The sequence below is a fragment of the Prunus avium genome, chromosome 3, assembly GCF_965620075.1.
Source record: "Prunus avium chromosome 3, drPruAviu1.hap1.1, whole genome shotgun sequence".
NCBI lineage: Eukaryota > Viridiplantae > Streptophyta > Magnoliopsida > Rosales > Rosaceae > Prunus > Prunus avium.
The window spans coordinates 5,245,136-5,269,988 of NC_142286.1; the positions used below are offsets into that span (position 1 = coordinate 5,245,136).

The 24,853-nt window shown below is 37.1% G+C and overlaps 1 protein-coding gene, 1 long non-coding RNA gene and 2 pseudogenes across 4 annotated transcripts; 2 read left to right on the forward strand and 2 right to left on the reverse strand.

The window, feature by feature from the left end:
* The first annotated feature begins 2,124 nt into the window (after nucleotides 1–2,124).
* LOC110769449 (Isochorismatase family protein) lies at nucleotides 2,125–5,045 on the forward strand. The gene is made up of 5 exons (XM_021973427.2): nucleotides 2,125–2,343; nucleotides 2,419–2,532; nucleotides 2,803–3,037; nucleotides 3,142–3,258; nucleotides 4,658–5,045. The coding sequence occupies exons 1-5, from the start codon at nucleotides 2,296–2,298 to the stop codon at nucleotides 4,729–4,731; spliced, it is 588 nt and encodes a 195-aa protein (XP_021829119.2). The 5' UTR covers nucleotides 2,125–2,295; the 3' UTR covers nucleotides 4,732–5,045.
* Nucleotides 5,046–6,570: 1,525 nt separating this feature from the next.
* Nucleotides 6,571–9,703, forward strand: LOC110769528 (uncharacterized; annotated as a pseudogene). The gene is made up of 4 exons (XR_015834445.1): nucleotides 6,571–7,263; nucleotides 7,380–7,503; nucleotides 7,620–7,734; nucleotides 8,962–9,703. The product of XR_015834445.1 is annotated as an uncharacterized LOC110769528 (transcript).
* A 3,996-nt stretch (nucleotides 9,704–13,699) lies between these two features.
* On the reverse strand, nucleotides 13,700–14,998 carry LOC148295490 (PLASMODESMATA CALLOSE-BINDING PROTEIN 2-like; annotated as a pseudogene).
* Nucleotides 14,999–21,745: 6,747 nt separating this feature from the next.
* Nucleotides 21,746–24,607, reverse strand: LOC148295491 (uncharacterized). Of its 2 annotated transcripts, XR_015834447.1 has the most exons (3): nucleotides 24,312–24,602; nucleotides 22,823–23,298; nucleotides 21,746–22,425 (listed from the first exon to the last, which is right to left on the reverse strand). It is a non-coding gene; the product is annotated as an uncharacterized LOC148295491 (long non-coding RNA). The 2 variants fall into 2 exon arrangements; XR_015834446.1 differs by lacking the exon at nucleotides 21,746–22,425 and having other exon boundaries at nucleotides 23,096–23,298; nucleotides 24,312–24,607.
* Between the last annotated feature and the right edge of the window lie 246 nt (nucleotides 24,608–24,853).

The following is a 24,853-nucleotide window of genomic DNA, read 5'->3' on the forward strand; positions in this document are numbered from 1 at the left end:
TACAGCCCCCTGCCAGTCCAGTTCCGTAGGTCATATTGCAAGCTTTGTTTCAACAACCTACATAGCTCGAATGAGGCCACATTCTTCATGAAAGTTGTTCCAATTGGTGTGTACTATAACATATCCAAAATTCAGCCCCATTGGATAAATCTGGAGTCCGTTACCTAGCAAACACAGAACCATGCTCAGGATGGATCTTATCAGCACCGAAAATGAGTTAGCAATTTGTTTTGGCCTTAACTTCTTCCTCCAACCTTGGATTGGCCCAAATAACATATGGCTGGAAAGAAGACATTCTGAACTTCAATTTCGAGTGCTTAAAGTCCTAATTTGATTAAGAGAAGCCCAAGTTGTAAGCCCTTGAAGTTGCTGGTCATGCTGACCTCAGCATGTGCTGGTTGGATGCTTGGTCATGGTGAGCTAGGTATGAGCTATCATTTCTGGTTGGAAGCTTGGTCATGGTGACATGAAGATGAGCTAGGGCTGCTGGTGGGATCTATTGGTGAAGTGCATCAACCAATTCAAGATTTTCTAATACAAGTGCATCACCCAATTTAGATTTTCTAATACAAGTGCATCAACCATTTCAGATTTTATAAAACAAGTGTTGTATGCATTAGCCATATTGAATTCAGATTTTCACTTCCCCTAGGCCTATAAATAGGGATGTTCTCTAAGCTTGTAAACACACCCCAAGGGGGGGAGCTCTCAAACACTTCTCTAGAGCTCCCTTCCCTTCTCTCCCTCAAATTCTCTTAGTTTCTCTTTCTAGTTTTCAATTGTTATAATGAGATCTTTGTGCTGAAATTCTCTTTAAGTCTTTCCAAGTTCTACTTTAATTTTCATTGTTATGTAAATTCTTTTCTTTAGTTTCAAGTTTGATTAGTTTCCAAGTTTCAATTATGATTTTTGTTCTTATTCATTATGCTTATAAGTTAATATGCTAGTTTGAATGATTGATCACCATTTAGGCTTGCATGTTAGCTATCTTGGTTTGAATTAAGAGTAGACACCATGCTTTAATTCGAATTGAACTATGAATAGGAAGAGTATGTATGGACATTCGACAACAGGGATTAGATACATGCTTGGTTGTTTAAATTGTTCTTCTATGCTTAATGGGTTCCTAATGCTTAATTTTAGGTTAGACAACAAATGATCAAATTAGGGAATTAGGAACACAAGGTTATGACCACACACCATGGCTTAATCATACTTTAGCTAGAATCAATCCATTAATCTAATTGAACTTGGGAACTTATCTGCTTGAGTTAGTTATTTCTTTCTTCCTTGTTTTATTTATTTCGTTTCTTTTTCATTTCTGTTTTGTGTAGGGAAACTAAATTGGATCATTCAATCACCAATCCCTGTGGAATCGACCTCGCACTTACATACGCTAAACTACCAACGGTTCGTGCACTTGCGAGTATCACAAGTTGAGGATGCAGCTTAATCCATTTTGGTGCAGCTGTATTTACACAACAATCACAAAGATAAAATTCCTGGGGGCTAGCCCGGGAAAGAGGCTCCCTAGGCCCCCAATCCCGTTTCCAGTGGCCAAGGCTTGTTAGAGCAAGCGCTGGGCTCCACTAGCCTGAGCAAGCCCAAAGGCAAGACTTGCCTAGGCAAGCTGATCTCACGCTAACGTCATTATGACGTCAGCAACCAATTTAAATACAAAAATAATAATAAAAAAGAAGAATAAAATAAAAAAAATTCAGAATTTTTTTTTCTATAAAACCTAGCCATATTCTTCACTTCCCACACCAAAACTCCATACAAATTCCCCTCATCATATCTCATGTGAATAATAATTGCCCTTGGGTTGTCATGCCAATAGGTGGAAATGAATCAAAAAAATTGCTAAAGCAGTCACTGTTCACAAAAACAGTATTGCCCTTGCCTACCTTTGCCTTTTGCCATAGCAAATATGTGGAAGTGCTTTAAGCGGAGGTCTACTAGAGCTGTCTCGTAGTCACAAGATTTACGAGCCGTACATATCAAAGCAAAAATAAACTGTTATAAACTTGAATGCATACAATACAATTTGAGGAGGAGATAAAAAGGAGAGTGGGAAAAGAAAATGAAAGGGTCTAGCTGTGAGAGAATTTGCATTCACCATCGGCGAAATGAAATCCTTACCTTTGAGGGTTTGGGTTTAGTTAAGTCTTAGCCCAAATTGTATACAAGGGCCTTTTCCCTTGACCTTCATCCAAGCTGGGCCACAGTTATATCTTTAACGGGCAGCAGTTACCAGAGTTGTCAACCACCTTTCTCCAACCGAGTCTCTGAAACATGGCAGACAAATGGAAGCACACAGCTCTGCTTGTAATTGACATGCAGGTCTTTCTCTCTCCCCAAGCTCTGATTTCTGTCAAAATAAAATGAATTGGGTTTTGAAGCGGTTGTGTTTTGCAGCATGATTTCGTAGATGTGGATGGTCCTATGCTTGTCAATGGAGGCAAAGCCATAGTCCCAAATGTAATCAAGGCCGTTCAAATCGCTAGGCAGCGTGGCTTGCTCGTAGTTTGGGTACCCAACTGCCTTTCCTATTCCTTGTTCGTTTTTAGTTGAACTTTCCACTTGCTGCTAACTAGAACAATGAAAAACACACGACCCAGGATTTTAATACCAAGTACCAACTTTTCTTCTTCCAATTTTACTGCCACTAAGATAAACTTTAACGTGCAATTGAGAAAAAGAGTGTATTTTGATTTTATTTTTAATGTGGGAAGATATAATATTCACTCAATTTTACAGTCAAGTTAGATTTGTAATGGTTCATTTTGACAAATATGGTAGGTTGTGCGTGAACATGACCCACTAGGAAGAGATGTTGAGCTTTTCCGCCGGCACTTATATCCTGCTGGGAAAGTTGGTCCAACCGTTAAGGGTCAGTTTGGTGCTGAACTTGTTGATGGGCTTGTGATTCAAGAAGGGGATTATAAGTTGGTCAAGACCCGGTTTAGTGCATTCTTTGGTACACATCTTGATTCATTTCTTAAGGGTGCTGGAATTGAGAGTTTGGTTGTCACTGGTAAGTGAGATATTCAATTATGAAAGACCCTATTGTTTGTTTTGTAGAATGGTGTTTTTAGTATTTTGTGTAAGGTTGTAATTTGTTGGTGTTGGTATTTTTAGGTGTTCAGACTCCAAACTGCATTAGGCAGACTGTGTTTGATGGTGTAGCTTTGGATTACAAATCTGTTACAGTTGTTCTTGATGCCACAGCTGCTGCTACACCTGAAGTACACGCTGGTATGTGCTTTCTGTTTTTGTGATGCTAATGTTAGACTGTATTCGTTGTTCTGTTCCATTTTCCCCAGAAACTTATGCCTCGGTAACCATCTAATCATAGCATATACAGAAAAAATTCCAATGACAGGATTTTCACTACAAAATTCAGTTATTAAGGATGGTTAGGAATGGTGATTGTCTTCAGGTTGTTTGATTAATGTTATATGAAGTTGAGGTTGATCTGGATCCTGTTGATAAATTTTTGTCACGGATTGGAAATTGAGGATGTGAATAAGTGACTCATATCCTTGATACAATTGAACTTGATTCTTAGTATGGGCTGATTCGGAGTATTGATCACTTGTACGGTATTAATTTGTTTGAGATTAGGTAGATAGATTTTATCTCTTGTTATTTCATCATTATGCATGCAAATGCTGAAATAATCCTTTTTGAAACCTATTTTTCAGTTTAATAGAATTCAGGATATGTTAATAGAAGGAAAAAGTAGGAAACTTCGAATACCATGGTATGCCCTTTTTAACTCAAATACCTCCTCCTGTGTCAACATTGAACCCAAAATTATATTCTCACGTACCATTAGATATAGACTAGTAGTGTGACTATGGAATTCACATTGAAAACTACAAGCCTTCACCCTTTCCTGGTGGAAACAAAGTTGGAAGAAAAATGAAACTTAGAGTTAGAAGAGATAAGGTGGTGGGGACAGTTTAAGAGTAGGATTTTTCTTTTGATGGTCAGAATTGATACCTTTAAGTATCCAAATAGCTAATGCGTAATGTAAAGGAAACTCTACAAACACAAACCAAGGAGATCTTGTAACTATGATTGTCTTTGGGATGATTTGTCGGCGTGCATGTTGAAATTAGGATATTGGCTAGTAAATTTCTCTGCTATCCTTTCTTATTCCTTACTGAAGGCAAGGAAAAGCTTTTGAATTAGCTGTATGTATGATTCAATTGATATGATTTGAAATTTTCTACCATAATCACTTTTGCATGAAGAAATCTAACTCTGTGGGGATGCCTAATGGGGATATCATCACTGGAATATGCCATTTATACTTCTTTTCTTAAATGCTAGTGCATGTGACCCATGTCTACCATCGTCCAAATTTTGGTGTGCCAAGCAATATCTTCAATGATCCTTCTTTTAAGCACAGCGAAGTGTTCTCTTTTTACACATTATGCTGTTCTGTGACTTTCATACTGTCAATGTGATCTATTGATCAGATGGGTTATACATGTGAGACCTTTTCACAAGAGAATATTACCCTTAAAGGATGTATCATATATGCAACCTGTTTAGTCCGTTATAGTGTTTTTTACATTCTGATTAAATTTGAAGATGGATTGTCGAATGATAGCCATGACTAACTCACCCAAATTCTCTGAACCAGCCAATATATTGGACATGAAGAACATTGGAGTTGCAACACCAACCTTACAAGAATGGTGTGAATCTGATGCTTGATCCTTCTGGTAACCAAATAGGTTTCCTTCTGCTTGATTGTTGCAATAAGACAGTCCTGTAGACTTGCATTTTGACGAAAGAATGGCTTTCCTTCCTTTTCTTTGACTGTATATTGAGTGTCTTAACATTTCACACAATAAGCCCCTTCTACAACTTCAATCTGCACTGTCTTTGATCGATTTACAAAGTGACACAGCAGGTTACATGTCAATAAAAGTCCGCCGGCAGTGCGATGTGTCCCCAGATATATAGGGGCTGAGGGTACCATGACATGTATGTAAAAGTATTCATAAAAATATCATGATCTTTTTCTAGTTCTTGATTCTCTTACAAGTTTTCTTGAACATAATATATGTTCGGACTGTCAATCTAGACCATTGATCAGATGAGATGTTTATATAATCTTGTCATATAGGCTATAGCAATGTATCCTTCTAGCTCAGCGTCACTCTCCATGTTCAATGGTGGCAGGCAGTGGCAAGGTTTTGGGTGATGAACACATTATTTGGCATCTATAGCACTTAACTTGCAGAATACAGATGTGTTGATAATTAAATACATTTACTAGAGAGGAAATGGAGCTTAGAAAAATCAATTGCAACTATGGGAGTTATATTCGAAGACCTTGCTAAGGGCATCCCTTCGCATTGCACCTTGCTTTGAACCAAAACCAGCGGCAACCAGTACTTGACGCAATATTTCTATCCATGTTAAAGGGTTTAGCGATCTCTTCCAGAATTCCAGAGTGGGTTCTTGATTTTCAACCTGCCAAATCATTTGATAAAGATGCTTAGTTATTGAGACAAAATCACATTTTTGTTGTTGCAATCTTCTGTGAGTTACTAGTTTTCATGATATACAAGTTAGCAAAACCCATGTCAACAGGAAAATCTCTAGCCTCAGGATTGGTTCCCCGCCATACTTCAGTTTTTTATTATAAAAAATAGTCTCTACTGTTCCCTTTTGAGTTTTTGCTATTCCAGAGCTATTACCCGTATAAAGAATTTACCATTTTCACGTTTAATACTCGTATTGTATATGTATGTACGTATTTTTCATGTTTAATACACTTGGTTTTTACAAAATTTTCAATTATACACACAAAATTCACATATCATACTGTAATTGCTTCACATTTCAAACAACACTTTACATGAAGAATACTACCACCTTGCTTGCTACTATACCCATAAATCTTTGTTTGAAATTGTTGTTCTAGTTGGCAAAGAGTTTGCAAAATCACCATCTTGCATTTTTGTTACAACAAGAAATGATCTTAGCCTCTCACATTCTTTTAGTTAGTAAAATACAGAACGGGAAAATCACACGTGGGCTCTTAGGTATTAGGCGTGTCTTTTTGACCTTTATAAAAGGTTATAGCCGCTCGGCTATACTTGCTTTCTTTAAATACCCAAGTATCGCCGCGCGGCTACACCATTCTAAAAATGCACGAGGAGGGTATAGACAAGCGGCTATACTATTTGTTATTAATGAAATGTCAAACTCCTTCAAAATTATAAAAGGCCACATGAGTCCACGAATATGGCAAATCACAAAATTGCACTCTCACCACACACACGTAGGAAACACATGGCTGCACATACGAGAGAGAGAGGAGTTTTATGCAAAGTGTGAGAGGGGAGGGAGGAGGGATGGTGATGCGATGGGTTTTGCGTGGGCGGGGGCTGCTGCTGCGCAGTAAGGGTTTAAAGTTGTTAGAAGGGGCGGCAAGAAATGAGAAGAAAATATGTCAACATATATTAATTCTCTCTCTCTCTCTCTCTCTCTCTCTCTCTCTCTCTCTTACTGCAGGTGTATATACTTGTAGCATATGAAAAGCAGAGGCTTCTATAGGAACATAGATAAGCGACCAAGATTATAAAGTTCTGTAGGACAAATCTACATGTCTTAAAATGTTTCACCTGAGATGATAGGTTCTCACTTTCAAAAGGTTATAGCCTTGATCACGATGAGGTCCAAATCTCCTGATTATGTATAGAGGTTTGAATTTTTTTTTCAATTCAGTTGTACAGGCGTGTCTGGGCGGCGCTAGGAGTGTCTGGGAGGCGCTAGGTGGGTCTAGGCAGCTCTAGGCAGCTCTAGGCTGGTCTAGGCGGCGCTAGGTGGGTCAAGGTGGCGGTAGGCGGGTCTGGGCGGCGGTAGGCAGGTCTAGGCGGTGCTAGGCAGATCTAGGTGCCAGGCTGGGTCTGGTTCTTTTCTCTTGTTCTTTAAGCCTACTGCCTAGCGATTCTTCTTTGAAGCCGATATTTCGAGCAAGAACTGTATCAGATGCACCACCTTTTGACCCCAGCAATATTGTGTCATTGCATGCACATTTCTGCAGCTACTTTCTTTTAGTCTATTCTTTCACTTCATTTTCTTCTATGTTTATTGATGGGATTCAAAATTATGGCAGCTCATGTTTAGCAAGTTTGAATTTCATGGGAAACTGAATCCTACTTTTGTGGAAGGGGAATTTAAGCTCCCATTATCAAGCATAGGAGCATATCTAAAAGAGCCTATTACTCCCAGGTTTCACATTCTTTTCATTTTGTTGGATTATCTTCTTATGACTAAACATAATTGATCTGCTGGGTGCACTTTCTGTTTTAGTCTTTAAAGAATCTCTTTGCTTGTGTTCCGTGTAGGTTCGTACACGTAGGTTATGCAGGAGTTACCCAATCTGACAGGCCTGGACTTGATCTAAGTAAACAACCTCCTGCTGTTCGCTTAAACAAGGAATTGGATTTTATCCTGACATTCAAGTTGAAGGTTTCATACTAATTCAGTGCAAGCTGTTAGATATTTTTATGTATAATCAGTGTATCAAAATACCACTTCTTAGGTCTTTTATGTTCTTTTTCTTTTTCTGGATAGGATTTGAGCAGGGGGAGGATTTAATACGGGATCAGTGGAATACCATATACAATTGTGAGGCCTTGTGCATTAACTGAGGAGCGTGCCGGAGCAGATCTCATTTTTAACCAATGAGACAATATAACGGTATATAATCAAATAGAAGATAACTATTCTCTTTGTTGTATGCTTGTGATGACATGTATTGCTCTTTCTTTCCCTTATGATAGTAATAGTATCTGAATGTTATGATTTATAGTATTATCAAGAGTGTAGAAAAATAGACAAGAGAGAAGTTTGGGTTGAATCACTTGATACTTTGATTATGTTGAGATACGCCATATATACAAGATGCTAGCGGTGGTCAACTATAACAAAGAGGAAAATACATGACTACTGGGATTTGTACATAAATTGTACCAATCACGTTGTGATGGGAGGTTGACTTGAGATAGTGGGATTCTTGGCTTGATTGTCGTTCTCTTCACCCCCGGCTCAAGCGAAATAGAACCAAGTGGAGATTGAGCTTGCCAGAAAGAAAGGAGAACCGTTCTCTGGAGAGACTTTTGGTAAAAATATCGGCTAATTGATGTTGGGAAGAGACATAACTTGTGCGAAGAACTCCATGTGCTAGTAATTCACTAACAAAATGATAATCAATTTCAATATAACGCGTGCGTAAGACAGGATTTGCAGCCATGTGAAGGGCGGAAATATTGTTGACAAAGACGCATGGTGGAGTGTGAAGCGGAACCCCAAGTTCACGGAAAAGATAACGAAACCACTGAAGTTTAGCAACTGTTGTAGCAACGGCTCTATACTCAGCTTCTGAGCTGGACCTAGAGACGGTGGATTGCTTTTTGGCGGTCCAAGTGAGAATATTGGGACCAAGAAACATGCAGGCCCCACTAGTTGAATGACGATCGTCAAGAGAGCCAGCCCAATATGCATCAGAGAAAGCGCGTAAGGTGTAATCAGGGAAAGAGCGATAAATAAGGCCATGTTCAATAGTCCCCTTTATGTAACGATAAATGCGTTTGACGGCTTGTAGATGAGTGGTCTTGGGATTGTGCATGTATTGACAGACTTGGTTGATGGCATATGCAATGTCTAGGCGAGATAAAGTGAGATATTGAAGTCCTCCAACCATGCTACGATAGATTTCAGGATCTGAAAGAGAATCACCATCATGGGCAGAGAGCCGTTGAGAGGAAAGCGAAGGTGTAGGAGAGGGTGTAGGAGAGGGTTTGCATAGGTGCATTTTGAACTTCTTCAATAAATCTGAAGCATGTGATGACATGCATTGCTCTTTCTTTCCCTTATAATAGTAATAATATCTGAATGTTACAATTTATAGTATTTATATATATGCAGGGAAAGATGTCAAGAGAAGAGGTTGCTCTGATTTGTTTTGCTGCGTTGGAAAGTGATCGGTGCATATTTACATATCATTTTGTACCCTTCTAGCTTATGATTTGGTTATGTTTTTGAGTTAAACTTGTGCTTTTAATCCTTTTTGTGTTTATCTTTCAGTTCATTGAGCTTTAGGTAATAATGAGGGCTTTGGATAGTAAATGATGCAATCCATGCATGTTAGGGCCTAATTTGGATGAATGGATGAAGAGCTTAAAGACAAACTCAATTTTGGCTACAGTCCCCTGCCAGCCCAGTTTCTTAGGTCATATTGCAAGCTTTGTTTCAGCAACCTACATAGCTCGGATGAGGCCACATTCTTCATGAAAGTTGTTCCAATGGGTGTATACTATAACATATCCGAAATTCAGCCCCATTGGATAATTGTGGAGTCTGTTACCTAGCAAACACAGAGCCATGCTCAGGATGGATTTTATCAGCGCGCAAAATGAGTTAGCAATTTGTTTTGGCCTTAACTTCCTCCTCCGACCTTGGATTGGCCCAAATGATATATGGCTGGAAAGAAGACATTCTGAACTTCAAGTTTGAGTGCTTAAAGTCTTAATTTGCTTAAGGGAAGCCCAATTCGTAAGCCCTTGAAGTTGCTGGTCATGCTGACCTCAGGATGAGCTATTATTTCTGGTTGGAAGCTTGGTCATGGTGAATCAATGTAAATGAAGGTAAATGAAGGAAAGGAGTTTTGATCAATGTAAATGAAGGTATAAGGAGTTTTGATCATGTAAAAGAAAAATAAATTCTCATTGTGATGATTCGAAGTCTTGTAAACAATTGTTTTATGCTCTTATATTTTGAGTTCCTTGGACTTTGTTTTATCCATACCTTTCATTTCTTACTCACCTTACACCCTTGGCCCCATTACAACCTATGTTAAAGACCTAAATTGATCTTAAATGTCATGTGGTTGAATTGCATTCATTTTTCTACTTTTAAGTGTTTGGCATCCTTCTTGAGATCATATTAATGCAAGTTCTTCATCTTTCTATTTCGAGTTAAGTCTTTATGGTTTAACTCTAATCTCATGTTTATAACTGAGTGTTGCATTATAGCCCTCTTCCGAGTGATTCATTTGTGAGAGGACAACTTTGGTGAGATTTGAAGTTGAACTTGTGCTTTGTATGATTTTTGAAATTGTGTGAAAACTAAGATTGGGGAATTTGTTGCATTTGGCTATCACACTACCACACTTTGAGCATATTATGTTTTGAACTTTGCCGCTTTGTGAATAATGTTTAAAATTGAGCTTTTATTGTTAAAACTTTTGAGTCATGTGCATGAGTCATTTCTCTTCAGAAAATGTTCGGAAAGATTGTTTTGAGTTCTTTTTATTTTTGTAATTTTTTTTTTTTTTTTTTGGTTTTGTTTTGTTTTGTTCTGTTTTTGTTAATGTAATTATTTTTTTTTTTTTGTTTTTGTTTTTTATTTTGCTTAAGGACTAACAATCTTTTAAGTTTTCTAATTACCTTGTTTTACAGAGTCAGTAAAACGTTTGTGGGTATCGTATCTGTTAAACCCTCAGGAGACACAACTCCTCCTACTAGGGATGCCTAGAGGTTTAAAGGCTTGTTGCATATGCTCAATGCAATCGAGTTACCTACGAAAGTGGTCTAGTTAACTTCTTGTTTGTTTTTATCTTTGTTTTCCTTTTGTTTTGCTCGAGGACTAGCAAAATCTAGGTTTGGGGGTATTTGATCGGTGCATATTTACATATCATTTTGTACCCTTCTAGCTTATGATTTGGTTATGTTTTTGAGTTAAACTTGTGCTTTTAATCCTTTTTGTGTTTATCTTTCAGTTCATTGAGCTTTAGGTAATAATGAGGGCTTTGGATAGTAAATGATGCAATCCATGCATGTTAGGGCCTAATTTGGATGAATGGATGAAGAGCTTAAAGACAAACTCAATTTTGGCTACAGTCCCCTGCCAGCCCAGTTTCTTAGGTCATATTGTAAGCTTTGTTTCAGCAACCTACATAGCTCGGATGAGGCCACATTCTTCATGAAAGTTGTTCCAATGGGTGTATACTATAACATATCCGAAATTCAGCCCCATTGGATAATTGTGGAGTCTGTTACCTAGCAAACACAGAGCCATGCTCAGGATGGATTTTATCAGCGCGCAAAATGAGTTAGCAATTTGTTTTGGCCTTAACTTCCTCCTCCGACCTTGGATTGGCCCAAATGATATATGGCTGGAAAGAAGACATTCTGAACTTCAAGTTTGAGTGCTTAAAGTCTTAATTTGCTTAAGGGAAGCCCAATTCGTAAGCCCTTGAAGTTGCTGGTCATGCTGACCTCAGGATGAGCTATTATTTCTGGTTGGAAGCTTGGTCATGGTGACATGAAGATGAGCTAGGGCTGCTGGTGGGATTTATTAGTGAAGTGCATCAACCATTTCAGATTTTATAATGGAAGTGTTGTATGCATTAGTGAAGTGCATCAACCATTTCAGATTTTATAAAACAAAGTGTTGTATGCATTAGCCATACTTAATTCAGATTTTCAGCTTCCTTAGGCCTATATATAGTGAGGTTTCCCAAGCTTGTAAACACACCCCAAGGGGGGGAGCTCTCAAACACTTCTCTAGAGCTCCCTTCCCTTCTCTCCCTCAAATTCTCTTAAGTTTCTCTTTCTAGTTTTCAATTGTTATAATGAGATCTTTGTGCTGAAATTTTCCTTTAAGTCTTTCCAAGTTCTACTTTAATTTTCATTGTTATGTAAATTCTTTTCTTTAGTTTCAAGTTTGATTAGTTTCCAAGTTTCAATTATGATTTTTGTTCTTATTCATTATGCTTATAAGTTAATATGCTAGTTTGAATGATTGATCACCATTTAGGCTTGCATGTTAGCTATCTTGGTTTGAATTAAGAGTAGACACCATACTTTAATTCGAATTGAACTATGAATAGGAAGAGTATGTATGGACATTCGACAACAGGGATTAGATACATGCTTGGTTGTTTAAATTGTTCTTCTATGCTTAATGGGTTCCTAATGCTTAATTTTAGGTTAGACAACAAATGATCAAATTAGGGAATTAGGAACACAAGGTTATGACCACACACCATGGCTTAATCATACATTAGCTAGAATCAATCCGTTAATCTAATTGAACTTGGGAACTTATCTGCTTGAGTTAGTTATTTTCTTTCTTCCTTGTTTTATTTATTTCCCTTCTTTTTCATTTCTGTTTTGTGTAGGGAAAATGAATTGAATCATTCAATCACCAATCCTCGTGGGATCGACCTCGCACTTACATACGCTATACTACCGCACGGCTCGTGCACTTGCGAGTATCACAAGTTGAGGATGCAGCTGAATCCATTTTGGTGCAGCTGTATCTACACAACAGAAAGCCCCTATGCATCTGGCAAGACATTTGAGGTCACAGCCCGACTTATGTCCCTTAATTGTGTGTTGTATGCTGTGGCTGTAATTTGCTATTTTGGAAGTTAAAAGCTTTTGCATATTCTGATATGCTTATAAACTCATTTGCAGGTTAAAAGTGTTGTGCCATTTAGTGAGCCATTTACAGTGGACCCTCAAAATCCACCCTCGGAGAAGGACTACAATGTTTACTTTAAAACTTTGAAAGATGGAATTACAGGAAAGGAAATCCTCGAATCAGTGTAATGTTTTGCATACATAGAGCTCTAATTTCAACCTTAACTCTGTAAGTATAATGGAGCTTAATATACTTCCATTTTCATCTGAGATAATTCTCTCAGCATTGAGTCAATGACCAATGAGAAGAAAATCTGTCAACATATATTAATTCTAACCACATATCCACTCCTTTCATGAATTGACAAAAGTTGCAAGGCCTGTATATAATATATACTTTGTATCACACTTTACCCACAGAGAAACGATGGTCGGATGAGTTGTATATTACCAGAACATAAATTCAAGTGGACTTGGTACAACTCAAGAGAAATGACCAACATATTAAACTTAAAAAAAAAAAATCATCTCTAATGTAGAGAATAAAATGAGTTAATATCAACCGTCACATACTCAATAGTTTGTTTAGTAGAAGCGTGGTTGTGATTTAATTGCATAAACTAATTATTGTTATTTAGTGGGTTAAGTGGAACTTTGTGATGGCTGAAGTTGTTAATAAGTAGTACTCTGAACCTAGTTTGATGTATAAATTTAGCATCCAAAGCTTAACAAATTCAATGAGATGTGGGCAGATGTCCACAATTGGCCTTGAGTAGGTCCGCCAATGTTGAATTGATCGATGCACCACAATGTCAAAGTCTCTTAAAATTGTGGCAAACTTGTCATAAGTGTGATCACAAATATCATAGTAATATATACCCAATTCATTTGCTAAGCTGGACTTGTTAGCCTTTTTAACATCCCAATCAAAACATTAATATTTATGATGCTTCCATTTGTTTATGTACTCAGATTCTTTGTTACTTGTTTACCTTTAAATTTTGTTTTTATATTTATATCTTGTTTTTAAATACTCATTACTAGGTCAAGTCAAACCGAATCTTACATAAGCTTGTCCACAAACCCATCAGACCTAGGCAAGCTATAGTCCACAGTCTCAATGGGGTAAATTTATTAGATTAGATAACACAAGAAAATGGACCTTCTTCATCATCCATTAGATGGAAATTACATTACAATAAACTTATTATTCTGATGCATCTTCCTTTTGGGTAGACTCAGACATAGATACAATCGCCAAAACCTGCAACACATACAAGAATAAGCACACTTTGTTAGCTAAATTCATGTTAAGAAAACATAAGATTTTGCAGTGCATTATATCAAACAAATTGGCTTACTTGGATTAGTGACAACGATAAGGCCAACGCCATTGAAATCACAATTGTAGCGTCCATCGGTCTTATAGTAAAGATTCATGGCAAATGAGGCATGGTTTATGAGGGTATTTGGAAAGTAGCATGAACCATGTTCTTGTATTTCATTGCATTCTTTTAATATTCCATAAGTGAAGGTTATGATGTTCTGTAATGCAGAGTCTGGGGTTCGGCACACACCAAGTATCCTGCAAGGGGCAAACCCAACACAGCATAATAGTAATTAACTAAGTTTAATCAAGCATTTAGAATGATTTTGATATAATTAAGATGATTTGAAATCTTGGTTTAAATTATACTGTTGTGAGGGAGAAATTGGATTTGAGTTACCTCCTTTTTCTGTGGCTGTGGAGGTCCTGATCCTCCTACAAATTTCAAAAGGGAAAGTGAAAGTAAAGTTTTACAAATATTTTTGCATATGAAAATGTGCAAAACTCATTATGGTTATAGACAGTACATACCACTCACAAATTGGCAGCAGGGATTAAAACCTGCAAAAATGGTTTAGAACCAAAATGTTTAATTTGCTGGAAAAGAAAGTCTGAACTTTTGAAACAAATTATTATTATGAAATTGAAGGCCTACTTGGATCTGCCAAGGAAATGAGACCAGTATTGTTAAAATGACAATTCTATTGGTTTCTTCCCATCTTCTGGTAGTAAGCGTTCATGACAAATGAGGCATGGTGCGCTGGCCTATCCGGGTCATAGCAAGAACCTCCTTTCTTTGTAGGGCTGCAATCTGCATAGTTACAGGCATAGTCCAGAGCTGACTGCAGTGCTTGTTGTGGTGCTGCAGGCTTTTCCACACACCAAGCTTTCTACAACACCATGTATATATGTAAATTAATTGCTAATTCATTTAAGAATTGTTCTTTTTAATTCTTACCTGTTCATTCACCAACATCGAAATCTCCCCTATTAAACAAAAAAAAAAGCCATGGATGAACATAGGTGAAAATGTAGAGAGAGAGCAGGAAAGGGGGAAAGAAATTACAACAATGTGGAATGCTCTATAGAGTTGTTGAAAAAAATAAAACATCAACTTTGCAGCTTAAGAGTCCACGAATCTCTACCGTACCCGAGAAGAAGAACAGAAGCAGGAAAGAATAACGGGACCTGGCAGAGCTAGCTTAGCCATTGCTGCTATGTTATACAAAGTAGTCTAATGTCTATGGTTGACTAATTCATGAAGAGGAAGATGGGATATTTGTAGCAGTTCTGCAGAGGAGGACACATAATGATCATGCAAGAACAACTGAGTAACAATCTGATACACTCCATTACAGTCAGATAGTATATTTGGGCCACCTGTTACACACAATAAATTGCTTGCCTCAGCTTCTTTGGTTTGGTTGTAACTTACAACCAAGGTTCAATTAATTCCAGTCTTCCCCATCATATAATTCCGAATTCAAGTTAAACAGAAATTTCAGAGAGTGTAACACTTTTCTTTGTATGGGCTTGAGCTTTCTTTGGTCAGGAAGAATTCTCCATTAAATTTTTTTGGATGGTTATTACTGTCAACCTTGGATCCTGACAAAATTTGGAGAGTTGGTGGAAAGAGATGTGAAGACATCCAAACTTTTCTTCCTTTTTAAAGACATCTAACTTTTCCCTTTTTCTGTTGCACCAATTGAGATTTCTTGCATTAGAATTAGATTTGTATTCTTACAGAACGATCAAGTTGGTTTTTATCATAGTAATTCTAGACTACAATCCCATTCATGGGTAAATTCAAATACCATTTTCCTTTTGATCAGACTCAGGCATAGATGCAATCACCAAAACCTGCAACACATGATCATGAACACTTCAATAGAGAAATTGATGGTAGGGTGCTTAGGCACTGATAAGAGTAATTTGGATCATTAAAAAAAAAAAAATTAAAAAAAAATCGCTTAAAGCCGATCGGCTATACTATTTTGGGAAAAAAAAAACGCAGAGTATAGCCGAGCGGCTATACTAATTTTTTTTTAAAATGCCCGAGTATAGCCGAGCGGCTATACGTTTTATAAACTGAAAAAAACCCGCCTAATGTCCATGAGTCCACGTGTGAAAACAGGTATAGCCACTCGGCAATAGTAGTTTTCTTTAAATTCCCGAGTACAGCCGCGCGGCTATACTATTTTGGAAAATGCTCCGCACTATTCAAAATTATTAAAGGCCATATGAGTCCAGGAGTAGGGCAAATCACAAAATTGCACCCTCACCACACACACGTAGGAAACACATGGCTGCACATACGAGAGAGAGAGAGAGAGAGAGAGGAGTTTTATGCAAAGTGTGAGAGGGTGGGGAGGAGGGATGGTGATGCGATGGGTTTTGGTTGGGCGGAGGAGGCTGCTGCGCAGTAAGGATTTAAAGTTGTTAGAAGGGGCGGCAAGAAATGAGAAGAAAATCTGTCAACATATATTAACTCTCTCTCTCTGTCTCTCTCTCTCATTGTAGGTGTATGTACTCGTAGCAGATGAAAGGCAGAGGCTTCTAAATTACGAAAAATCCATACTCTGCATTAAGAAAAATCGGCCTAGGAGGCCTGGGCTGGTCTGGGCGGCGCTAGAAGGGTCTGGTAGGGGCTAGGCGGATCTGGGCTGCGTTAGGCGGATCTAGGCGGGTCTAGGCTGTGCTAGGCGGTGCTAGGCGGTCTAGGCGGCGCTAGGCGGGGTCTAGGCGGCGCTAGGCGGATCTGGGTGCCAGGGTGGGTCTGGTTTTGTTCTTTTGTTCTTTAAGCCTACTGCCTAGCGATTCTTCTTTGAAGCCGATATTTCGAGCAAGAACTGTATCAGATGCACTCCAGCAATATTGTGTCATTGCAGGCACATTTTCTTCTGCAGCCACTTTCTTTTAGTCTCTTCTTCATGTTTAGCAAGTTTGAATTTGATGGGAAACTGAATTCTACTTTTGTGGAAGGGAATTTAAGCTCACATTTATCCAAACTCTCCTTTGAATATCCTCAACTTCTTTGGTTGGTTATAACTTACAACCAAGGTTCAATTAATTCCAGTCTTTCCTGTCATATAATTCCAAATTCAAGTTAAACAGAAATTTCAGAGTGCAACACTTTTCTTTGTCTGGGCTTGAGCTTTCTTTGGTCAGAATTCTCCATTAAATTTTTTTGGAAGGTTATAACTGTCAACCTTGGATTCTGAGAAAAGTTGGAGAGTTGGTGGAAAGAGATGTGAAGACATCCAAACTTTTCTTCCTTTTTAAAGACATCTAACGTTTTCCTGTTTCTGTTGCACCAGTTGAGGTTTCTTTCATTAAAATTAGATTTCTTTTCTTACAGAACGATCAAGTTGGTTTTTATAACTCTTCCACTCCATCCCATTCATGAATAAATTTAAATACCATTTTCCTTTTGTTCAGACTCAGGCATAGATGCAATCACCAAAACCTGCAACACATGATCATGAACACATTTTGTAAGAATCATGGCAATGAGGTAAATCAAACAACTCAAACACATTTTGGAGTGTATCATTTGGCTTACTTGGATTAGTCACGACGATGACGAGGCCAATGCCATTGAAGTCACAATTGTAGTGTCCATCAGTCTTAATAGTAAAGATTCATGGCAAATGAGGCATGGTTTATTATTTGGAGAGTAACATGAACCATGTTCTTGTATCATACTGCAATCTTTTAATATTCTACAAATGAAGTTAAGAAGTCCTGCAGTACAGAGTCTGGGGTTCCTGGCCTAGGCACACTACACCAAGTGCCCTCTCACTTCACTTCACCAAAAAAGAAGGCAATCTCTCTGAGACCACTTGGAGTTGGAGAGCTATAAATTACAAGGACTGTGATTCATCCACATGAAACATGGAAGCCGCTGTAGCAGTAGTTTATTATTTGACAGTGACTTTAAAAAAAATTTAAAAATAAAACCAACATCTTACATGAAACCCCCCGGCAATGGACATTCTTTTTCTTTCAGATCATTTAAAAGCTATTTTAACTTTGAACTTTATTCCCTCCTAAGCCAATCAGTTGAACAAAGAATTCTACAGTTGCACACATCTTGTCCAGCAACGGTCAAAAAGCAATCCAATCCAATCCCACAAATAATGTGTGCAGTAACAAAATTTAGTAGCACTCGAGAGAACAAGGTAGATTAGAAGCAAACATTCCCACAAAAAAAAAATTGAAAAAAAAAATTGAAAAAAAAAAATTGAACTCTCAAATTGATTGACTCTAAAATTTCTCGCTTTTAAATATATGCTTTGGATATATTGAAACTAGTAAATTAGTATCTATAAACTAATTCAAATAGCAGGGTCCCTTTTTTTAAACTTTTTTTAATAAATAGTATAGCCGCTCGGCTATTCGTCTATACTAAGTTTTTAAAATTAAAAACAGTATAGCCGAGCAGCTATACTATTTTTACACATGGCACCCAATGCTCGTTATAAATAGTATAGCCGCAGGCTATAATTATTTTTCATTTTTTTCTAAATAGTATCGCCGCTCGGCTATACTCTTTATATACTGGGATTTTATTTTTTTTAATTTCTTTTCCTCGATTTTTGTTTTTCGATGGGTGTATTCAATTTAGAATTTAAATGATTTTAAAAGAGTTATAAAGTTGATGGAGTTTAATTGAATTTAATTGAGTTTGACTGAATTCTACAAACTCCACATAGATTTTGAATGAATTCGCATATAGATTTTAACTGAGTTTGTTAGAATTTTATTATTGATTTTAATGAAGTTTATAGTGATGGCGGTGGTGGTGATGGCAATGGTGGTGGAGATGGAGGTGGTGGTTTGTGGGGGAGGTGGTGGCGGTGGAGGTGGTGGTTGTGGCAGAGGCAGTGATGGTGATGATGCTAGTTGTGGTTGTGATGGTGGTGATGATAGGGGTGGGGGTGGTAGTGGTGATAGAGGTAGGGGTAAGGGTGGTGGTGGTGGCAGTGATGATAATGGTGTTGGTGGTAGTGGTGGTGATGGTGAGGCTGGTAGTGGGGGTGGCGGTGAGTGGTGGTGGTGTTGGGGGTGGCGGCAATGATGATGACTATGGTGGTGGTGGTGGCAACGGCAGCGACAATTATGGTGATAGTCATGATAAGATGGTGGTAGTAGAAGTGGTGAAATCATATCTTGAGAATAAAAATAATATATCTATCAAAATCTCGGGGGGGGGGGGGGGAAAGCAAAGATTTGTCATGGCCTAAAATTAGTCTATTATCAAATGAAATCCACCACTTTTTGTATTTCCTTTAAAATCAATGAGTTTTTGAATACACCCAAGCTTTTATGAAGTCTTTTTAAAGTCATGATTGAATACATCCAAATTTGAATGGAGTTTAAAAAGTCTGAATTGAATACACCAAGAATTGAATAGACTTCTATAAAATCGTGATTGAATACACCTAAACTTTTAAACTTCTTTAAAATCTTTTAAAATCTAAATTGAATACAAGTTTAGAGCATTATTCATTACTATTAGGGAGCATTTTTGCTCACCACATTAACCATAAGTATATTCTCACCATCACCCTTAAAATGTGACACTTGTACTATGGTTAATCTTTGTTAAATTTCATATGAGAATTAAAAAAATTAAAAATTAAAAGGGGCCCACAGATCATCACATTCCGCAATTTTCCTCCTTTGCTCCTTTCTTATTAATTTTTTTTTTTTTTTCTTTTGTTTCTTTCCTCCCTTACCCGCTCTCTCTCCCTCTCTCCTCTTCCTCACAACCCTCTCCCTATCTGACGCTCTTTGCAGCAACTCCACCACAACCACCACTTTGGTCGTTCGAGGAACATCGACATGCCGTTGCTTATGCGCAGAAGGATCAAATATGATTGCATCTTTTGCATAACTGCAACCTTCTCTCATATTGTTCCCCATTTTCTTTTTCAAATTTATCTCTTTTCAACAGGAAGAGCAAATGAATTTGAAATTAAAAACATTACTAACGTGAATCAATCACTCTTCTTACTAAGACTTAAAATTGTGGGATTCAAAAAGTCCCAAAACATTATTATCTTAAAGTACAAGTTTAATTTAGTGGGGGTGTCTTTCCTTCTTCTTATTTTTTTCTCTTTATGGGTTATTTATCTGTCAAATATGATTTCGTTGAATGATGTTTTTGGTAAGATGCTCTTGATTAAGCAATACAAAAAACTGGGTTTTCTTTTCTTTCTTTTTTTGTTATGAAAAAATTATTTGAATGTTCTTTTGTTTTTCCTCTCTTATTGAAACATTACATAGTTGTTGCTGCAAATAGTGTGAGCAAGGGAGAGATACAGAGGGAGGGAGGGAGAGAGTTGCTAGAAAGAGGATACAGTCTACAGAGGTCGGGGGAAGGGGAGGAAAGAAAGAAACGGAAAAGGTAAAAGAGGCGTAAAAGTTAACTAAGGTTGTGGGCTCCTTTTTATTTTTTAGTTTTTAATTCCCACATAAAAGTTAACTAAGGTTAACCATTAGACAGATGTCACCTTTCAAGAGAAATGCTCCCTTATTATCAAGCCATTACCCAAGTCTTTGTTGTTTCCTTTTGATTTTTTACTTTTCCAAAGTTATTACCCGTATAAAGAATTTAGTATTTTCCCATTTATTACTCGAATTATACACGTACGTACATATTTTTCAATAATACATCCGTCGTCTGTACAAGTCTTAAAGATTCCATAAAATGCACGTTTAAAAAAAATAAATAAACGTACAATACTCGTATTGTACATGTACGTACTTATTTTTCATGTTTAATACACTTTTTTTTATACAAAAATTTCAATAATACACATAAAATTCACATATTATACACATAATTTTCACATATTATTGAATAAAAATAATAGATATTAAAAAATTAAATAAATTATATTAAAATGTTATATAGTGGCCAAAGTTTTCAGTTGTAATTTGCCAAAATTTTGCCGATTAAAATACGTAAGTATTTTATTCGTATTTTTCCCATTCTGTATTTTACGAACTATGAAAGAATGTGAGAGACTAATATTATTTAATTTCTTCCTTGTTGTAAGAAAAATGCAAGATCAATGATTGTGCAATCTCTTTGCAAACCAAACAACAATTTCAAACAAAGATTTATGGGTATAGTAGAAAGAGCGATGGTAGTATTCTTCATATAAAGTGTTGTTTGGAAAGTGAAGCAATTACCAAGAACACTCTAACTCATATGCAATTCTCTACAAAAAATAAGGTGTGAAGAAACATAATTTATTAGCACTCGAGAGAACAAGGTAGATCAAAGGCAAACATTCGCACACAAAAAAAATATTTGAAAAAAAATTGAACTCTCAAATTGATTTACTCTCAAATTTCTCTTAAATATATGCTTTGGATATATTGAAACTAGCTAATTAATATTTATAAACTATAAACTAATTCAAATAGGAGGGTCCCTTTTAAAAAAATTTAAAATAAATAAATAAATAGTATAGCCGGGCTGCTATACTACGTTTTTTAAAATTAAAATCAGTATAGCCGCTCGGCTATAGCATTTCCAATGAATAAATGAAGAAGGAAAAAGATTTTCAAAGATGGACCGTAAAGTCTCAGAGAAGGACATTTCGAGAAACAAGAGCCCTAAAAACACTTTCTGGATTGGAGTGGGGGATATCCGACTATGATCACAATTATGTATCCCAAACCAAACTATATTTTGCTTCTTTGCTTTATCCAAAAAGAAGCAAAAATAAGTCCATTTCTTTGAAAAAGTGGCTTGATTGGTTAGCTAGACTTCCCTTGGGTGTCAAAAATAGCTGTAGAAAAGAAACTTACAGGTCTTTTATACATAATTGTTTTATTTTTATATGCACTGTTTAAGCACATAGCAAGAACATCCTCTCAGACAAAGCTATATGGCCACAACTGACAAAAAGGATCAGAGAAATTAGTAATTGCTCGTATATATGGCTTCCACCTTCAATTCCACCTATATAAAATCACACTATTTCCCTGCATTGTGCAAAGCCACATGGTAAAGTCACTTTGCCTGCTTGCTTTGTCACAAAGCAGAACAACTTTGTACAAGAAAAATAACTTCAGTATTATAGCTCTACCTCTACCATTATTTTCAAATATGACAAAACCTACATATATCCTTGGCTAGCCTAGCCTAATATTATACCTTGCCGTATATGTTTTCCATGACAGGGCTCTACTGCATGATCAGACAGACTGTAAATTTCATTAAGCCAAAGCAATTGCAGGGCAACTCTTCTTGGCAGGTCAATGAAAGTGATTGTACACTTGTAGCTGCATCAGTCAGCAGTGCCTGCCAAGAAAGAGGAGCCCTATGACTGCTTTGCTTATTTGACAAGTATACTTCTTCTAGTATGTATAGCTGCTTCTGCTTGTGTTTCAATGATGGCCCGTCACAAGTTATATAAGGGCTCAAAGAGACTCCAAGAGATGGAATAAACCAGTAAGCACAAATGGCATATCCTGAGGATTATGCTGTGAACATCCATCAAGGGCTGCTTTTCAGGGATTTTGTTGGGGCCAGGGCTCATTCTGCTGCTAGATTTTTCTCCTCCTTATCTGAGCCTTGAAAGCGCTCTTTCCTAGCAAATGAGATTCTTCCACTCTCTGTGTCCATGAAAATGTGCAATGAAGTTGAAGCAGGAAAAAGGTAGATGAAAGGAGATGCCTCCCCGTATTATTATAAGGGGCTGAGAAAGAAGGGCTAACAGTATATCCTAATCTTATTCGTCTTCTTTTCTTTTTTGCCTACGTCTGTATATTAGTAAACTCTGTCCTGAATACAAAAGAGTCTCACTTTTATAGTGAGCCATCATTATAGGATCTCCAAATTAATTTGACTTTAGTTAATCTGCTGCACTTTCAGTCCAGTGGGTATCTCTTTCTAACCATGCCATGATTGTGCGCAATGCCTCATTCGTTAATTTGGTAATCATTTTTCAAATCTTTCTTTTGCGAACTATGTACAAAAAAATCATCACAACTAAAGAAAAATAAGGCCTACCTGAAGGACTTCATGAAGTTAGAGCAGCCTATGTGATCAAAAGTTCTGGAAGTGCTTGCAGTTGTGTTGTGTCATCCTCACCTCCTTACTATTTCCTTCCTAATTACGCTCTTAACAAAATAAACAATAACTAACTAATTATTTTTAGAGATAATTTAGTTTAAATAGTAAGGCATATATTTAATCACTGGAAGGCTAATCTAGTCAAGTTGAGTACAGAAAGTTTTGCTTGAACCATACCAGATCTGATCAATTCAACACCAAATGTGATGATAGGTAAAAAAACATGACATCAACTATATAGATTTTTAAATTTTAGGTTCCAATCTCTACAATATTAATCAAATGTCTCAGAGAAATATATTCCAGTAATCACTAATTGACTTTATGTTTGAGAAACATAAGTGACCAGATCAATTTTTCTTTTTTGATCCATGGACTAATCTCAGTCATGCAGAATCCTTCGCCCCATGTACCTGCACCATATGCACAACAAACGAAACCAAAATGCAGGTTTAAGCAGCAATTAGTATAAGAGTTTCGTGAAGATTATGTATATATGATATGTTTTCCAAGTATAATTGCCTTCCAAGCATCATGACAGTAGCTTGAGGATTAGCACCCGGGGTGTGATAAAACGTTGAACCATCAATAACCCTCAGAGAATCAATAGCAGGAACTCTACATCCTTTATCAACAACCCTCCCAACTTGACACCCTTCCATTGATACTTGAGTAGAATAATAGTTTCAGATTGAGGCAGTAACATATATTATTAAAGCCTTAAGTTCTCATCTCTTTGCAAAATACATACAATTTAGGAAATTCTTGCAATGAATCTAGATGGGAATTCTGAATTTCCACAATCATCATACCTTTGGTGCAAATAAACTATCAGATAGAAAATAGGGAGCAGAATCTTCAAAACAATAACAGAAAAGGAATCTTGGGTGGGAATTACAGACAACGATTGCAAAAAATGGGCCACCTAGGCCGATTTTTCCAACACTGTTTAAAACTCCTACAAACTATTTCAACTGTTCTCAAATAATCCATAACTCTAATTAACAAGCACAAAATGACATACATATGGGAATCACAGACAAGCATTGCGAAAAATCGGCCCTTCGAGCGCCTAGTCGCCGCCTAGACAGATTTTTCCAACACTGTTTAAAACTCCAACAAACTATTTCAGCTGTTCTCAAATATCCATAACTCTAATTAACAAGCACAAAATGACATACATATGGGAATCACAGACAACAATTGCGAAAAATGGGTTGCCGAGCGCTTAGGCGGCCGCCTAGGCTGATTTTTCCAACACTGTTTAAAACTCCCACAAACTATTTCAGCTGTTCTCAAATGATCCATAACTCCAATTAACAAGCACAAAATGACATACATATGTATATGTATATATATATATATATATATATATATATATATATATATATATATATATATATGCATAGTTCGAGTATGAAATTACCAAATGGCATCGATGTCATCCTCAGGTGAGAGCTTCTGGTCTCTCTGCGAGCTCTCTTTTCCTCAGCTTTCACTGCTTTCTCTTCGCCTTTTCCTGGCTTCTTCTTCTTCTTCTTCTTCCCCATGTCTAGAAACACAGCCAAAGAAACTCAGACTCGGCGCGAGGAAGAAGAGAGAGAGTTATCTGGACAATGCATTTTATTTTTAAAAAATAGTATAGCCGGGCAGCTATACTATTTGTGACGTGTGCCAAAATGTGCCCTAGCGCCAGACGGATCCATTTTTATGTAAATAGTTTAGTCAGCACGAGGAAGAAGAGAGAGAGTTTATCTGGACGACGCTAATAATGACTGTGTTGCTTTCAGCGTGACGTCGATTATTTGGGGTAGTAATCCGCTGGCTGTTTAGGTCACGCACTCACATTGTCGTTTTGTTTAAAGCTGAAGCCGGACATAAGGCCCAAGGTTTAAAATATGTCGGACAGGATTTGTGCGGCCCACAAAAGATACGGGTCTTACCCATATTCAAGTTTGTGGCCTATAC